At 46.4% G+C, this 17,454-nt stretch overlaps 2 protein-coding genes across 2 annotated transcripts; both read right to left on the bottom strand.

Moving 5' to 3' along the window:
* Positions 1-1,759: 1,759 nt before the first annotated feature.
* Positions 1,760-4,416, bottom strand: lactb2 (lactamase, beta 2). Its single transcript, XM_077724565.1, has 7 exons — positions 4,165-4,416; positions 3,530-3,690; positions 3,344-3,452; positions 2,681-2,859; positions 2,455-2,603; positions 2,126-2,213; positions 1,760-2,026 (listed from the first exon to the last, which is right to left on the bottom strand). The coding sequence occupies exons 1-7, from the start codon at positions 4,284-4,286 to the stop codon at positions 1,980-1,982; spliced, it is 855 nt and encodes a 284-aa protein (XP_077580691.1). The 5' UTR covers positions 4,287-4,416; the 3' UTR covers positions 1,760-1,979.
* Positions 4,417-4,616: 200 nt separating this feature from the next.
* Positions 4,617-17,380, bottom strand: LOC144201857 (receptor-type tyrosine-protein phosphatase N2-like). The gene is made up of 23 exons (XM_077724649.1): positions 17,049-17,380; positions 15,997-16,047; positions 15,808-15,921; positions 15,272-15,365; positions 15,135-15,210; positions 14,719-14,905; positions 14,251-14,478; positions 14,055-14,095; positions 13,618-13,940; positions 13,256-13,342; positions 13,106-13,185; positions 12,538-12,602; positions 9,939-10,151; positions 9,656-9,877; positions 7,749-7,896; positions 7,587-7,660; positions 7,216-7,293; positions 7,016-7,135; positions 6,786-6,952; positions 5,813-5,866; positions 5,671-5,735; positions 5,517-5,590; positions 4,617-5,368 (listed from the first exon to the last, which is right to left on the bottom strand). The coding sequence occupies exons 1-23, from the start codon at positions 17,131-17,133 to the stop codon at positions 5,297-5,299; spliced, it is 2,718 nt and encodes a 905-aa protein (XP_077580775.1). The 5' UTR covers positions 17,134-17,380; the 3' UTR covers positions 4,617-5,296.
* Between the last annotated feature and the right edge of the window lie 74 nt (positions 17,381-17,454).

The following is a 17,454-nucleotide window of genomic DNA, read 5'->3' as shown; positions in this document are numbered from 1 at the left end:
CATTGACAGTGTGTTACAGAGCAAGTCTGCTGTAAAAACAAACATATTTTCCCCCATCCCTACATTAACTTTCACATATGAGCACTAAAGCACACTTTTAATAATATCTCATCAAGTTATTGGCCAATCGAGACGTGTCGTCACCGCAACCTTCGCATTTAACGTCCGAATCCACCTCGTCGACGCCAGCGATTTCGAGGTAAGTTAATTAGTGCGCGCTCGGCGTTATTGCAACGGCGCCACACGTGTGCGTTATCCGCACACGCGTGCGCCGGTCGGGAAGCTCAAAGTCCGGCTCAAGTCTTGCACAAAGTCGTCACACGCGCCGCCGTTCTCTCACGAAAAGGGAAAACGAAAAAAGCCCGTTGACGCTGGCCGTGGCAATAACGCCAAGTTTTGGCCAAAAAGGAGCGGTTCGGACGGAGCTCACCTGCGGTGGCGGCGGGCTGCGAGCGCTCCGCGACCGGTCCGGCCGGAGGCGACCGGTCGGGGGCGAACGGATGGCTGCGTCCGCTGTGTGCGATTAGCACGGGGTGTCATCCCCACTAATGACAGCTGACAAAGTAGACGGCGCAAATCCTACACGGACGGACGGCGCTCTGGCAACCCTCCCCCATCACGCTGGGTCGGTCACATGCTCCGCCCATCGTGCACACGCACCCTCACTGCTTGCTTACTTTAGCTCAGGCACTGTGAGAGCTTCCCTCCCCTTTTTATTGGGGAAAACAACAATCCCTTTTCTTCTCATTGGCTTATTACACTGTAATAAACATATATTATTGCTAGATGTCAAGGGTTTGTAGTAAATATCATTTCCATGTCTTTGGTCAAATAATCACAGTAGTTGATTACGCAATTTGATGGAAAAAAAAGTTTACATTTAAACTCTTTTCTGATGACTTTTCTCTAAAGTAAAAGTCTAGACTTTTTATATTTTATTTCATTTGTCTTTATCTTTTAGTCATTCATTACATGAGGACAAAACCTCTGTTTTTGTTTATTATTATCCTTATCTTCACAAGGATTGCGGGGGGTGCTGGAGCCTATGCCCGCTAGCTATCAGATTTTATTTTTAACTTATACTACCCTAAATTGATGTCAAATTCTAAAAACGTTTTTGTTGATTTTGTTGATTTATGTTGTTTAACACAGGGCGGAACTGTTGTTGATTTTTTTTTTTTAAACTTTTTTGGGTCAAAATTTGAGGACAAAAACATGAACTCTTTTGCTAACGCCGTGTGAAGCGCTTTTCCCGAGCTAAACTCCGGCACCCGAGCTTAGGATAACAACCAGCGCAACCTGTTGCGTTTCCCACACTCGGCAGGTGCCGGGGGCCCCGAGGCCCGAGTCCCGTGGCCCGGCGTCCCTCCCGTAAGCCGAGGGGCCCACGCGGCGCCGGTCCAGGGAATGGCCTTCTTCCCTTTCACGCACTCAATTTACCCCCTAAATAACCCATAAGAGTTGTATTGTATTTGGACAACTGAGCACAAAAACAACATTTAAAAAAAAAATCAATGATTATTTCCCAGCTCTTATTTGGTGACCCTTCCTCTGGAGAACTTTGACCTTGCCTGTAGGTTGCCAGGTAGATTTTTGACAGAGTGGAACGAGGCTGCCCGTCAAAATGCCTGTCGGAAATTCACTCTTCAACTTTCTATTATTAATATTTCGCTATTTTCGGAGACGGACTCGTACGACCCGCATTGAAAAAAATGATATGAATTGCCTTCATCAAAATGAGTGAACGCAGCGACAAATGTAAGTTTTGATCCTAAAATATTTGCTTTTTAATGGCATTTTAATTCCCTTTTGCTAAAATATATTGGATTTGGATCGGCATGGATTGTAGCACAATTTGGTGATTGGCAAAATCATATTTTGAAAGAGATAATTGTATTGAAAGTCACAAACAAAATCAGTACGGGACATGGTGAGTGTTGTAAAGCCCAACAGGACGAGCGTTCCTTGAACTCATCGTCTCAGAGGTTGCTTTTCCACATTTTGTCCTGTGCCCATTCCGCCGTCACTGAGGAGACATTGGAGTTTTGCTTTGGGTTTTTTTTCCTTTTTGGTAGATTCTGGCACCCTCCTCCCCCTAACCCTTAGAAGAAGACCCTTTTCTTACCTTGACTTATCTTTCCTTCTTTCTCCAGTTTCTTCAAGTGGTGCCCCAAGTTGACGTTGGCCGCTGGATGCAAATGTTCAGGCGTGTCCTGTCATTTTGAAATCATTCAAATGTTAGGAAAATAGCAAAATAGATAAATAGATTTTACAAAAAGATTTTTGAACTAAGAACACAGAATATGAAAAATGATTGACTTTCCCGGGCCGCACAAAATGATTAGGCGGGCCAGATTTGGCCCCCGGGCCGCCACTTTGACACCACGGCCTACGAGATCGCTTTTTTTATAGTGAAAAATGGAACCCTGAATATATTTGGGGTTAGACACTGACCTTATAGATGATCTTCACCAGCTCCATGGACGAAAAACGATTTCCCGCCCGCGCCCGAACGGCCGCCAGGATCTGGCGTTCCCTCTCCTGGCGGTGGCTGACGTACTCCCGGATTTTGGCGCCGGCGTCCTCCACCACGGGACCGTGACCTGGAGGGCGGAGCGTCCGGTTGGGTGACGGGTTCCAGCCGGGTCAGGTCGGAACGGGGGCGGGACGGCGAACTCACCGGGGTAGATGAGGCGAGGGCCGGCTTGCGTTAATCTGGCCAGCGAGCTCATGTAGTCGTGCAGGTCCTCAAAGACGGCCGTGCCTTCGCCCAGGACGCAGTCGCCTGAAAACAGCGCCCCCTCTTCTTCCAGGAGTAAGGCCATGTGGTCGTCCGTGTGGCCTGGCGTGAACAGAACCCTTGACAGAGGGCGGGACAAAACCGGTATTAATGGGATGAATTATTTTTATTCAATTAAGGAGTAAACTCATCAAGAAATGTCCGTGTTGAGCCAAAATGGCTGACTTCCCGTTCAATTTCAAGCACGGATCCTTCAAACTTTTTCCATGTCATGCTATGATACACATATTGACCAAATGTCATGTTATCAAGTGAAACTGATTTCAGAAGCTGACTTTATTTTTCCAGAAATGTCCAAGAAATGAAACTTAATACAAAACACCAGCTTGTCACCAAAATGGCCGAATTTCTGTTCCGTTTTGGGCAAGGATCATCCAGATTGATATGATTGACATGTCAATGAAATTTGGTGTAAGAGGACCGCAAAAATCGAGGGAATACTCTTATTTAGTTTTAGGTCATTCCAACCTTGACCAGCAGAGGGCTCCCAATGAAATTAGACTGTTACTGTACAATGTTAGCCAATGACAAAGCTCTACTCACTTGAGTGTGGCTCCTTCCGTTCGGACCACATCTCCATCTTTTAAGTAGGTGTACTTGTCGCTCTTCGCCGTCCCGGGTCGGGGAAGTTTGCTGACTCGGACCTCGGGACCTGCGGTAATACGTACGTACACGTGAGCGACTGGGATTTTTGCCGCCATGGCCACTTTTTGGGGCGGTTTGACTCACCCGTGATGTCGCGGCAAATGTCGTCCACGCCGCCGGTGTGGTCGTGATGCCAGTGCGTGACCAGGATCTCCTGAATGGCGCCCTGGAACACGCGCAGGGCTTCTTTTAGGTTGCTGATGTACTCCGGGACCGCCGACTCTCCGGTGTCAATCAGGACTCGTCTGTGGATGGGCAGGATTTTAGGTCACGGCAACAAGAATTGTGTTTTTTATTTTTCTTGAAAGAAATACGATAATAGAACATGGACATACATGCAAAAGAATGGAAAAAATAGAATGAGCTTTAATATTTTTAGTTGTTTTTCCATTAAAATTAAAAGACAATGTTTACAGTTGTTTGCCTATGTATGAAATCAAAATATGATTCTAAAATGTTTTTGTAAAATGTATAGATTTAAAAATATTTGAACAAATATGTAAAAAGAGAATATTAGTTGGTCTTTTCCAACCTTTTTATAAAACTTTCATATTTGAAATTATACGGGCGTTTATTGAGTTTTATTTATTAAATATAAGAGACAGCACATATTAATGAATATATTTATATTCGGTTAATGAACATATAAGACTGTAGCCAAATGGTCCCAATTGCGAACTGGTGTGTGTGTGTGTGAAAGTAATTGAAGCGTCCGTCACCTGCTACCGGTCCCGACCAGGTACGTGTTGGTCCCCTGCAAAGTCATCGGTCCCGGATTACAACCCAAAACCCGCACCACTCTGGCAGAAAGCTGCTCGATTCGGGGGATGAAGGCACTCATGTCGTCTTAATTTAATCCAAACCGAGAAACAGACGGAACAAACGAAAGCAAGACGACGACAACGAGGCTAAAACGCGAGCAGGCGAATAATGCTAACCTAGCCAAAAACCGGAGACTAGCCGGAAACACGCACGGATTGTTTACTTCCTGCTTGCGAGTCTCCTTCACAATAAAACTGTGGTTACGCAAAATGTCTAATGATGTGATGTTATAATGATTTTTTTCAATTTAAATATTTTCTTTGACACTTGCAGCTTTTATACGATAATATCCATCATTTGTCTATTGGCATTTAGCGAAAAAAATTGCCGTGTACACAGAAAAGGCACATTTGACATTTACGAAACAACTTTATTGACACCGATAGAACAAAATAGCTTCTTCTTTTGCTTTTCTGTACAATGTGCTAACGTGGCCCGGTCGTTTTTTAAACACAAATTCTCCAAGTCGTTTGCACTTTATAATTTACCGTTAAACATTTCTGTGTCTCTCGTTCTTTTCCGCCCGGATAATGACTGACAGCGCGATGATTGGCCATGCACAAACAAGCACTCAACTAAGTTATAAGCTAACTTGATGGCTAATGGCTAATACGACAAAAGATAAACAAGTAACAGGTAATATAGCAGCAACCAAAACAGGCTTACCTCACCTTTCCATGGCAAAAAAAAACGTTACAGGTACGATGGGATGTCAAGTTGGAACTGTCCGGAGCACAAGGGATCCTTTCAAAATAAGAGCAATCAAAAAAAAGGATAGCTAATAAATGCTACATACGGAAACATCTCCATTTATCTTGACTCACAACCTCCGTTTTTACGGCTATCATGCACAGGAATGGGAAACGGCGTCAAAAGGGGCGGAGCACTACAAACTCTTCAACCGCCATTGACGGCGCCGGACGTCCGATCGGGTCGGACGGGCGTCGCCGTCAAAGGCGCTGGCGCTTGATTCAGCGGGATGACGAGGAAGAGGGGGAAGATTGGTCGCCGGCCGGCGGTGACTCCGCCCTACTGAGGAAGCGATTTGAGGATGGCGTTGACTTCTTCGGCCACCGTCGTCAACGCGAACTCGAACTGATCCTGAAGGCGAAAGGGAGCGAGGTCAACCAATGGCGTTCCACTAAATATTCTATCTAAAATGGTCCGGCCCACATGAAACCAAATTGACGTTAAATGGCCCCGCCAACCAACCCGAGTCTGACACCCTTGACCTAAAGGATTGATTCACCTTGGTGTTGACCATCCCGGGACGTTGGTCTCGCAGGTGCTCCAAAGTGGCCGCAATGTCGATCTCCTTAGCCCCTTCAAAATAAAAGACAATGGAGGATGTTACCGTAATCCCTCGAAGATCGCAGTTCAGGTAGACCAGAGTAGACGCTCACCTTTGGCCATCTTATTGAGGACCATGTCGACGAGGACGTACGTCCCGCTGCGGCCGGCGCCGTCGCTGCGCGACGCAAAACAAAAATTTCATGAATTGGACGTCTATAGCCGTCGTTGCGGATTTAGTGGTACTTTACTCACCTGCAGTGAACAATGATGGGACAGGCGCGTCCGCGGTAGCATTTGTTGACCTTCCTGCAAAAACACAAAAACCTAAGAAGTCACGCCAAGACCGTGATTTTTGAACTAAAAACACAGAAAATGGATTAAAATTGATTTGTTTTAAATCAGAAAAAAACGCCCACTTTCAAGAAAATGGCTGCGCAAAAATGTCGTGCGTTTGCAGGCGGGTGGGGGTCCCAAGGGGAGGGTTGCGTCTCTCGCCCCCGCGCGCCTCCGGCCGGCGCTCGCCGCAGTCAAAAGTCACGTTGCCATGGAAACAGCCGGCAGGCTAAGCGCGGGACTGTGACTCGGCGGCGGCGGGCGTGCCGAATCGACGCGTCAGGGGGGGCCGAGCGCCACGTCCAATTCCGTGTGCCGTTGACAGGGAGCGTGAAGGGGGCGGGGTTGCGTGTGGGCGTGGACAAGCACGAGGATGTCGGCAAAATGAGGACGGCGTATTAAGGTGGTAAAGTCGCGGGTAGTGACGACTATGGAGGCGGAGGGTTAAGTTTCCAGGCTGGAGGACGGCCAGCCTCAGTTGCATAATGGCAGTCTCCAATGATCACTTTTGTGACTATGCAACTGGGCTCATATTACTAGCTGCAACATCACAAAAATGACACTGGCAACCGCTAATTAGCCGCTAAAAAGAGGGTGGGTCGCTCGCGGTAACCGTGACAACCGTTTTGCTTTCGGCAGGGCCTCGTGCAATCGCCAGAGTGGTCGTCGTATTCATATTCGGAGGAAAAAAGTAGATTGTTTTGACGTCGGGCGGACTTTAGTTTTTGGACATACTGTCGGCCATTTTGGCTCTAAGAAAGATCTGAAATCATGGAAAATCCAGCCTTTTAAAGCAGTTTCAATGTGTTCACTTGTTAACCCCAATACGAAAATGTCCCCATTTTGCAAATTGTCAACTTTCCGGCTTTTCCGCGGGTGCGCGGTCCCCTACCTGCGAAAGTCCAGGAGAGTGCGACTGGTCTCGGGGACGTTCTGGTTGAGCCAGGTCAGGAAGTGGAACTGCGTGACGGTGCGGGTTTCGTTGGTCTGCATGTTCTTCAGGTAGAAGCTCCGCACCAGGAAGTCGTCGCACCAGACGTGCTCCGACACCAGATTGACCTGCGACGCCACCAAAAGTCTCACACCGGTCGCCATTTTGGTGCTCCCGTGACCTTTACGTACCTCGTAAATGTGGTATAGATTGGAGCCCTCGTCTGGCCAGTAGTGGTAGCACTGTTTGACGCCGTTCTCCACCAACGGCGTTAGCATGACGATCACCACGCAGCCGTTCTCCCAAACCATCTGAAAATTTTAAAAATCAATTTGGTCAGGAGGCGCCGTCCCTCCCGTCTTTTGCGCCCCCCGGTGGCTGGGAGGTTCACCTGCCAGAAGTCGGCCACGGTGGACGGCAGCGGGCCTTGCGTGACGATGTAGGCGGGGTTTCGGGGGTCGTGGTCCATCTGAAAAGTTCAGGGTGTCTTATTTTAGATAGAATATTTAGATATATAAAATATATTGTTAGATTTTACAAAAGGATTTTTGAACTAAAAACTGAAAAAATGATATAAACAATGAGTTATTGATTTCAAAGGGGGAAAATATAATATACATCTATACTCCATTTTAATTTGATCCTAAAATAGAAACTCATGATTGACTTTCCCGGGCCGCACAAAATGATGCGGCGGGCCAGACTTAGCCCCCGGGCCGCCCCTTTGACACCCTTGGTATGGAGTTTATAGGCTATACTTACAATAGGGCTGGCGTTGATGTAGTCCGAGTTGCCTTGACTGTTTTCCAGTCGCAAAGTGATGCGGGAATGATCGTCTGTAAGGAAAATAGTGGAATCTGTTGGTAAATGGTGGCCCATTTGGATTTCAATGGGTTCAATCATGATTTTTTGTTGTTGTCTTACAGGCCACCACGGCGGGCGAGCGATTCTTCTTGGCATTGCCGTCCTTCAGGCCCGCCGTGCACGCGTTGGGCTCGGCCTGGTACGCGCACAAGGCCTCCCACTCCTTCTCCAGCCGGTTCTTGTTCTTCAGGTGGTCTTCCATGTATGACTACGATGGAAACAAAATACATTCATTTGTCCATATTTTTACAATTCAACACGTTCATTATGACATCAAGTATAATAGGAAATAGCATTTTTATTATTATTTCGATCTTGAAGGGAAACAAATATGGTGCCTAAGAGGTCAAAAGTCACAAAGGTCTCTAAGGTTTTTAATCTGGAGCGTCTACGGCACGGGTGTCAAAGTGGCGGCCCGTGGGCCAAATATGGCCCGCCACATCATTTTGTCTGGCCCGGGAAAGTCAATCATGATTGCCAACTCATTTTGTAAAATCTAAAAATATATTTAAAAAAGCTACAATGAACATTGTTTTAGATCTATAAAAATGGAATATTCAGGGCATTTAATCCATTTATAAAAAAAAGAATCTAAATATTCTATCTAAAATGGTCCGGCCCACGTGAAATGGAGTTGACCTTAAAGCGGCCCCTCGATTTCCTTCCCGATGACCACAGTGACACAACGTGACACACCTCGCGACATCCACCAGCGTCCCGTTAAGCCCCGCCCACCCACGGCCGCCCTAATGCCAGAGTAATAGGGTTTTGCGGCAGCCTAAAGGGATTACTGCAATCCAATCAGGAGGTGCTGAGATCACCATGTGTCGCGTAAACACTCAATAAACCTCTTGTGGGGGAGGGGGAGGGGGGGGGGCGATGGGGGAGTGGTTTTTGGAGCTAATAAGACACACCGTCAAAGCATCGGGAAGGAAACCCGACCAGAGCTGATCCAAATGTAGCTATTTTTTGCATTGTACAGACAAGTAAATGTACACCCACTTGTCTATAATCCTTATAAAGAAGGATTTATGTGTGTATGTTAAGAATCTCTCGCTATGTTTGTCCAAACCGTGCAACGTAGAAAGTTGAATTTTTTTAAGGTGGCCAGAAACGACTGTCGGGTCATAATAGAATTTTTTTTATTGTGTAAACTACATTTTTTATTTGTTGGACATCCATTTTTCAATAAGAGACTTTTTTTTTAATATCACAAGAATAGTTTTTTTGGTTCTCAACAAGCAGTAAATAAAGCTTGTAGTAAATAAAGTACACAAAATGACACCCAAGTCCATTTTCTATCCAAATGTTTTGATTGCTAATGGCGGCCTTTGATATGGCGAGGCACCGCCCACTTTGATTTATGGAGGACTTGCACTGCTTTTTCATTTTGAGCGTTTTATCTTATTTTAATGTAGTATGACCGGTTCTCATGTGACCCCCGCCGTCCCTCCCCGTCCCTCCGTCCCTTGGCTGACGACCCCCCCCCCCCCCACATCCTCTCCGCCTGTGTCTTAAGAAGATTAGCGGACTCTCTCCATAAAGCACATTATCTTGTCCTTTGTTGCCGGGCGAGTCTTAGAGATTATAGTCGGCCGGCGCAGATTAGCCCCCGCGTCTTTTCACATTTTTTTGTTTGCGTTTGGCCAGCTGCGGCGCCATCTTGCGCGGGTCAAGCGTGGCCGGTCGGGTGAGCGGTTTATGACGGGTTAGCAGATACATTCGGTTAAGTTATGGTACTTTTGCATTTTCAGGGGAGGGGAAATAACTAAATGTTTACTGTCAAATGAGAGCTAGCTCCGCGCTAATTCTTTTATTTTGAAATTTGTAATACAGTTTGGAATTGGGATGAGATGAACGGTTTCAAGTTGTTCTAAATCGATATAAAAATAGTAGTTATAATGCTGTCTGTTTATGACAAAACGACTGGCCCCGCCCCCAAAAAAGGTAAAAATCCACTAACTTACCAAGATCATGTGGCCAGTGGAGATGTCCATGCTGGGCTGAGCGGGCTCCTCGCTCCAGGACGACAGGCTTCCGCGGGCCGAGGGGCTGACGGCCGAAGCCCCGCCCCCTCCGCCGCCGCCGCCACCGTCGCTGAATTGCGACGACACGCTGTTGATGCGGGACGAGCTGGGCTCCGGACGCTCGGCGGGGGGTTTCCCCGACATTCGCTGACGGCAGAGCTCCTGGTGGACCGGTTAGCTTAGCGTTAGCTCAGCGTTAGCCACAGCGGTCACTTTGATTTACCTGGTAGGCGGCGGTGGCGTCCTGTCCGGCGTCCGTTCCCAGGTTGCTGAGCTTCTCCTTGAGTTTGTGGTGCGAGCGGTGTCGGAGGCAGTAGACCACGCTGGACGCCAGCAGCACGCCGGCCATGCACGAGACGGACGCCACGGTCAGGGCCAGGAACTTGGTGGACTCGGCCTGGCTGTACTTGCCCGGGATGGACAGGATCTCCTTGCCCTGGAGAGACCGGCACACGACAATGACAATTATTCATTTAAAAGGGGGGGAAAAATCAGGAAATTTAATATACACCTGTACTCTTCATTTGAATTTGATCCTAAAACAGAAAGTCGCCACTCATTTAATTTCCCGGGCCGCACAAAATGATGCGGTGGGCCATATTTGGCCCCCGGGCCGCCACTTTGATGAAAAGAATTTTCATCGGCAGCCCGGCAGCTGCTGAGCTGGCTGTCAATCAGACGTACGTGTCAATCATTCCAGGGAGACTCTTTTACAAAAAAAAATGGCAGAACAATTCTTCCACGTTGGATTGGAAGCGCCATCTGGATGCCGAGAACCGAACCCCCCCCCCAAATCTAGCTTCCCTTCTCCTCTCCGCCAAAATAAAACGCGTTTGACACTTTTAGCCAAAATAGATGAAGAGTTTGAAATTACAACAGTAAAATCGGTCCGAAAATTAAAAACCACAAATAGAACAAAATTCCCCCTTATGAATGCTTTTATTTTGAAATTTTTAACCACATTTAGATTTGGAGTGGCTAAAACATTTCAAATTCAATTGATGAAAATTTGTATTCATTTTAAGCACATTTCAATTGTACGCTTTTATTTTGAAATTTTAAAAACCATTTGGTTCAAATGTCACATGGTTACGCATCTTTTATTTTGACGCTTTTAGCCAAAATAGACTCTCCCAATCAACTTTTTTGGTACGCCTACACGTCACGGCTATTTACCGGGCCGCGGTCACAAAACGACGAGCACCCACCTCTCGGTCCTCATGCTCATTTTCCGGCGAATTCCGGCAAAAAATGTCATTTTTCCTGTGATTTGTTCCCCCCGCGAGGCGTTCCAGGACGAAGCACGAGCGAGTCTTTCTTGGGCGGCCAGTGCACGCATCCCCCTTTTATGTGTAGCCCCGCCCTCGGCCCCGGTCGTCGCCCGCCCGTCTCCCGCACATGTCGTTCGTCTCCCCTCCCCGGTCGCCATGGCGACGACTCCACATGTTGTCGACAGGAGGGCGACGACAAAGACGAGCGCGTTCGTTTGTCATCGTTGCGAGAATAAAAAATTATGTATTTAAAAATGTCTTTTGACACAATTGAACGTAAAATTCGATTTCATGACTTCCTTAATGTGTTTCGATGAAGGGCGGGAATTTAAGCATTTTATGATGATACATTCATAACTAAGGGGAAAACACGTCCAGGGCAATAACGATTGAAAAAAAATCATATTTAGCATTATTCTATTGACCTTCCCCGGCCGCACAAAATGAGGCGGCGGACCAGACTTGGCCCCCGGGCCGCCACTTTGACATCAGTGTTTTAAGGAATTCAGATTTTTTTCCACGCTTTTTTCAATTTTGAGGGGCACAGTTAACCCTATTAAATCAATAATTGATAGTAATTGTACATTTTAAATTCTTGAATGGTACCTTAGTACAAAATATGGTAATTCTGGAAATGATATTTTTCTAAAGGTGACAGCAACAAACGTCCAATTAAATCATTTAAATTCACAGCAAAAGTTTCTGAGGTGAGAGTTTGGTCGTACAATTTGAATACTATCACCGCTAATGGCAGCCAAATAAATGAATAACAAGCCTATAAAATATACGGTAATCCCTTGAATATCGCGGTTAATGATAATGGCAAAATTGCAAAGTAGGGTCTTACCTATTCTAATTTTTTAGTGCCGAGTCATGGTCGCAAAAGTGGCTTCCGGATATTCACATTTTTATCAACTAAATTAAATTTTTAAATTCATTAAAAGCGGAAAAAAAATCTTTCTATTCAAGTGAGCTAAGCCCCTCCTTCCTCCCTCCCCTCCCCCCTTTGTGCCCCCCCCCCCCCCCCTTTGCGACAGCTGGAGGTGTCAGGCAGCCACTCGAGGCGCGAGATGTCGCTAATTCTAAAGTTTAAAAATTTGGATGAGGCGGGGGAAGTGGGTCGGTCGCCATGGCGATGACGCCAGCCAGGACCGCTGGGGTGCGGCTAATCATGAATAATTATGCAGCCTTTTTACTTTTTTTACTGGCACGCCATGAAAATAACACTAGATGTAGCTTTAAAGAGAGTTGATTTTTATGGCAGATCCGCTATCGGTCAAATGAGTTTAAAAAAGAGCGAGATAAAAACTTCCCATCGCTATTGCCATCTCAACCCAATTATTTCTATTTTTTCTGTCATTTTTTGGCCCTGAGCAAAATAATAAATAAAATCTTTTTTTGCAACCTTGGCGGTCCGATAAACGCTGTTGAGGTCAATTGCGGGGTTCAAGGACGCGTTTTGTGGGCGCGGGGGTGCCGTCCTTCCACGGAAATAGCATGACATGGGTTTTGACAATCTTAATCGATATGAAGAGAAAGAAAAAAACTCACGTTGGCGACTCCGGTCTCCAAAATGCTGAGTTTGGCTTCCTTCTCCAGCAACGTTTTCTTCGCCTCTGTAAAATGCCATTCAGGGATTTTAATCCAGTTCTTTTAATCAATTTGTTAAAAAAAATCAAAATATTATAGTCTGACACCCTTGATTTAACACATCTCCCTGTTTACATATGTTCATTAATTTGTATTGTCCCTTTATTAAATAAATCAAACCCAAATATTTTCATCATCATTAGCCAGCTAGCTAGCTAGCTAGCTAAGGTCCTTATTTGAAGCGCCGGCTATTGCGACCCCTGACCTCCGCCCCCTTTTGCGAGTGCCCGTTCTCACGGCCGTGACGCCCCGTTGCACTTGGACCCCCCCTTAATAAACCAAAGGTCGGCGACCTAGGAGGCATTGTGTCGTGATGTGGGCGACGCGCGACGACTGCCGTCTTTACGCAGGCTGGCGGTGAACTTTGACCCATGCGTGTGCAAGAAACTCACTTTTAATTTGTGCAGTAATCCCTCGATTATCGCGGTTAATGTAAAGTCGTAGAATCAAATAAAAAGGCGGAACATACCAGCCACCCGAGCCACATCCGCCGTGGTGACATTTTGCCGGTTGGGGCTGACTTTGAAGGTAACGGCCGGGCCCACCACCCTGAAAAAAAAAAAATTCAACATTAACATATTCTATATTTTTGTTCCACCAAGAAAACAATTGGACGTACGACAACTCGGCCATGTCGGTGATCTGGATTCGCGCCATGGCGGCCAAAATCTCCATCAAGTGCAGACCTTGGTCCGTCGGAAGAACGCTGAGGACAACAAGAGGGTGTGGCATCTTAGGGGGCGTGGCCAATACAGTCTTTACTTACTTCACCAAAAATTCAGTTTAGGAAAAACAAATCTTTGTACCAAGATATGAAAACAATCCAAACATCCCCAAAATGTACAACTGCTTCCGGTATTTTATTTTGAAATTGCCCCAACTGAATTAGAATCAGGCCTTTAGTGTGATGTTTTAATGACAGATTTGCCAATTTGAACGTTCTTTTCTTTGTTTTTGGGCTCGTTTTTGGCTCGTACTCACTCGGTGTCGGTGATGACGTATCCGAAGACGTCGTCGTCGGCCGCCTTGACGTCCAGCTGCAGTTCCTCGGGCGCCTTCCGATCGGCGTGCTGGTATTTGGCCACGGCGGGGGGTGGGCGAAGGGGCGGAGCCGGGCCAGTCTCCCTCAGCCAGCCCGCCACCGCCGAGACTTCCTCCAGAGACTGCGCCGCGTCCTTCTTCTGCAGCGAGTCTTGGCGTCTGTCATGGGGGGGCGGAGCCGGCGGTGGCGTGGAGGAGGAGGAGCCAGAGGCCTTTTGGTCCAGGTAACTCAGCAGTTTGCCAAAGACGTTTCCATCGCCGGCCTAAAGGGGGCGGTAAAAATCGTGCGGTTATTATTTATTTAATGTTAACACACTCATATTTGCATATTTTCCATAAATTGAGACATGATCATTGAAGAACATTAGATGATGTACCTTTCCCTTCACTTTGTCATCGTTGCTCAGCGATTGGACGCCTGTTGGTTGAAAAAAAACGATAAGAAACTCTATGGGTTTTTTGCCCCTACCAACATGGCCTCAGGTCAGCCATGTTGGTAGGGGCAACCTCCCCTTATATTCCGATCCAAATGTATTGGACACCTAACGGGAACTACGACAGAAAATGCGTCACCTGCGGGCGGAAGGGGAGAGCTGGTCTCCGCATCCTCGTCCTCCTTCCGCCCTCCTTCTTCTTCCCCGCCTTCCGAGTCTCGGGCTCGAACGCCGTGCCCATTTTTGTCCACCACTTGCAGGGCATCCACGATGAAATCGGACAGCTGGTCCATGTCGTGAGGCGTCAGTCGCTCCACGTCCAGGTGCTGCCGGCCCATGTTCTTCAACACCTTCTGGATGAACTTTTCTGATTGGGCAGAAACAGACAGGACATGTTTTGATGCATGGTTGTGGCTGCACTTCCACTCCCATCCACTGTGTGGCAGCACGCGGAATTCGCACCACCTTGCGATGTGCTAAAATAACCCTTTTATGTGCCTCGCAGTTCTGGGGTCGAGTGTTGGATCTAAGGTGGGTGGTCAATGTGTGGAGTTTGCGTGGGTTTTCTGCGGGTACACCGCAAAAAAACCTCAAAACATGCATTTACCGTCCACCGACGTAAGAGGGTCCTTGGCGGGAGGTCCCGGGGCGTCGGGTCTGGACCGGGAGCTCCCTGGGGCCGAGACGGGTCGGAGTGCAAGCCTCAGGTAGCCCAGCAGGAGTCGCAATTCGTCGGCCGACGGCTTCCGCTGGACTTTGAAGGACGGAGACGTCTCGGAGACGGGGAGGTCGGGCTGGATGGAATTTAGAAGAACAATTTGACAAACGCAAAAAATACCAAAAATGTGTCAAAGTTTTTCTGTTTTTAGTTCAAAAATCATTTTGTAAAATCCCAAAATAGAAACATTGTTTTAGATCTATAAAAAACGGAATATTCAGGGCTTTCAATGCAGTTCTTTTAATTCCTTTTTAATTTTTAACCCCAGTTCTAACGGGATTAGACAAATATTCAGCCCCGCCCACCTTTGGGAGGAGTCCGACGCGTCGCAGATAGGCCTGCAGGTTCCTGCTTAGCTCCGCCTCCACCGGCGCCGCCGACCTGCCACCACACGTCGTTGATGGACCGTGCACATTCTCATCTTTAATGTTGTATTTCTTACCAGGTATTTGAGGGCGAGCGCTGAGGAATCCTTCTGACTTTGGAAAGTTCTTTGGCCAGAATGTGCTGGCTGGTGTCGTCCTCCCACGTCAAACCTGCGCACACACCCCCAAATTGATAGATAAAGTAGGCAAAATGGACATTTTTAGGACCAGTACTAATATTATTGAAATTTATGATTTTATGTGCATATGCGTTTATATAACATTCTATTATGTGGTACTACACATTTGTTTGCATTATCAAACAATACAAAAGACGATTGTGATGAGCAGTTACCACGTACATCCACTAGAGGGCTGTATCTTCCATCCTCATAATACAGAACGCAAATTGGTTGAGAAAATTATTTATCTAATGAATAAATGAACGAATTCGCTGCCAACCTTTCCTTTTCAAATGGATTGGATCTCCATGAACTCGTTTAAAAAGCTTAAATTTCATTTTTAACAGGTAAATGATTGGGTGCCCATCATTTCCAATCGCACGGAAAAATGCAAAAAAATACATTTCCACTTTGCGTGCGTGCAAGTTTACCCGCAGCAGCCATCTTGTCCAGCAGCAGTCTAAAGTGTTGGACGACGGGCAGGGTGACGTCGTACGAGTAAGCGTCCTGGACGGGAGCGGAGCGGCACCTTCCGAACATCCCATCTAAAAAAGGGACAAAAGTAATGAGACGACACATTGGACTCGGAATCGGACTCAATGGGAAGGACGGCATTTTACCGTTGACGCACAGTTCCAACGGCGTGCACAGATCGGCCTCAAACAAACAACCTGAAATAACCACGTTAAAATAATTCACTGTGAGATGAATTGTTAATAATCGCATTGTGTTTAATATTGAATACAAAAGTAGTACCGTCACATTAATGTCCGTATATGCTAACTCACAAAATGCGTAAGTAAACGTGCCATAAAATTAACTGTACTAATTAATATTAAGACGGACTTAAAGCGCACAGCCTCATTTTTTTACTAGATATAATGACTTAATAAGGAGTTAAACTATTTAACTAGGATACGTTACGATTAATCACGTTCTGTATAATATTGAATCCATAATTAGCATTTAGCACACCTTTATTACAAATGTAGTGACATTAATTGAGCCAAATTGGACGCATAAAATGGTATTGAAATAGGATATTGTCATATTATTTTGTACTTCATTTATATGTATATTAGGACAATTATATTTTTGTTTGAGTGGGGCTAATGATGGTGACTTGCTAGCTGCGAAACTATGTTCAGACAAATTGCATTATTATGTTATATTACATTAGTTAAACGTTTGTATCTATAAATTCGTAGATTAATTCATTCGTGTTCCTATTTTTATATTGTTTGAAGTCTACAACGTGTATCGAATCCAAATGTTTGTAGGGAAACTTGCTAGCTTAAGTGCTAAACGTACTTACGTCGTCATACATTGCTGAAATACATACATTTGAGGAGTAAACGTGTATTTTTGGGCTTATTAACATGTGAAATATGATGATAGTTTTAAAAAACAAAAAGGTCTGTGACGCACGACGGCCTTTTTCACTGTTTACTGTAATGAGGACTAATTAAAGACTCGTTGGTTGCAATGGAAGCTCTCGCTACCGTGTTGTTTTAAATAATTATCGTTTGTGTGTTCGTTTTCCACAAGGACGTTCATTTTTCGTCTTTTTCTTCGTTGATAGATTGATTGGACGTGTACGAATCCTAAAATGGAACCCGTTAGAACCAAAGCAAGCGCCTTAAGTGGCTTCAAATGTGCCGAACCGACTCACCGAAGCGCCTGTCGGCCGAGGCGGGGGAGGAGGTCCGCAGGAGGAGGAAAAGGAGCAGGTGGAGGAAGGAGGAAAGCGGCAGCATGTCTATCCCGCCTCGGAGTCTAGTCGGCGCGTGAAAGGGCCATGTTCAACGCCCGAAGGCTACGTTTGGTCGGCGCCTACGCGGCTTGAGGAGTCGGCGGGGCGGATGGATGGATGGAAGGATGGATTGAGGGAGGCAGGCAGGCAGGCGGGTGTGGGGGCGGAAAGGCTCCTCGCTCGGTGGGGCGTTTTATTCCTCTTCTTCCCCTCGTTTGGTCGTCGCCGGAAAGCTCCCGTGTCTTCACTGGCACTACATCCGGTCTTAGACGTCAAAATAAAAGCCTAACAGGAAGATCAGTCGTTAGTTTTAGGCTTTTCTGTC

This window comes from Stigmatopora nigra, chromosome 9, assembly GCF_051989575.1.
Source record: "Stigmatopora nigra isolate UIUO_SnigA chromosome 9, RoL_Snig_1.1, whole genome shotgun sequence".
Classification (NCBI taxonomy): domain Eukaryota; kingdom Metazoa; phylum Chordata; class Actinopteri; order Syngnathiformes; family Syngnathidae; genus Stigmatopora; species Stigmatopora nigra.
This window is presented reverse-complemented; position numbering and strand designations above follow the sequence as displayed.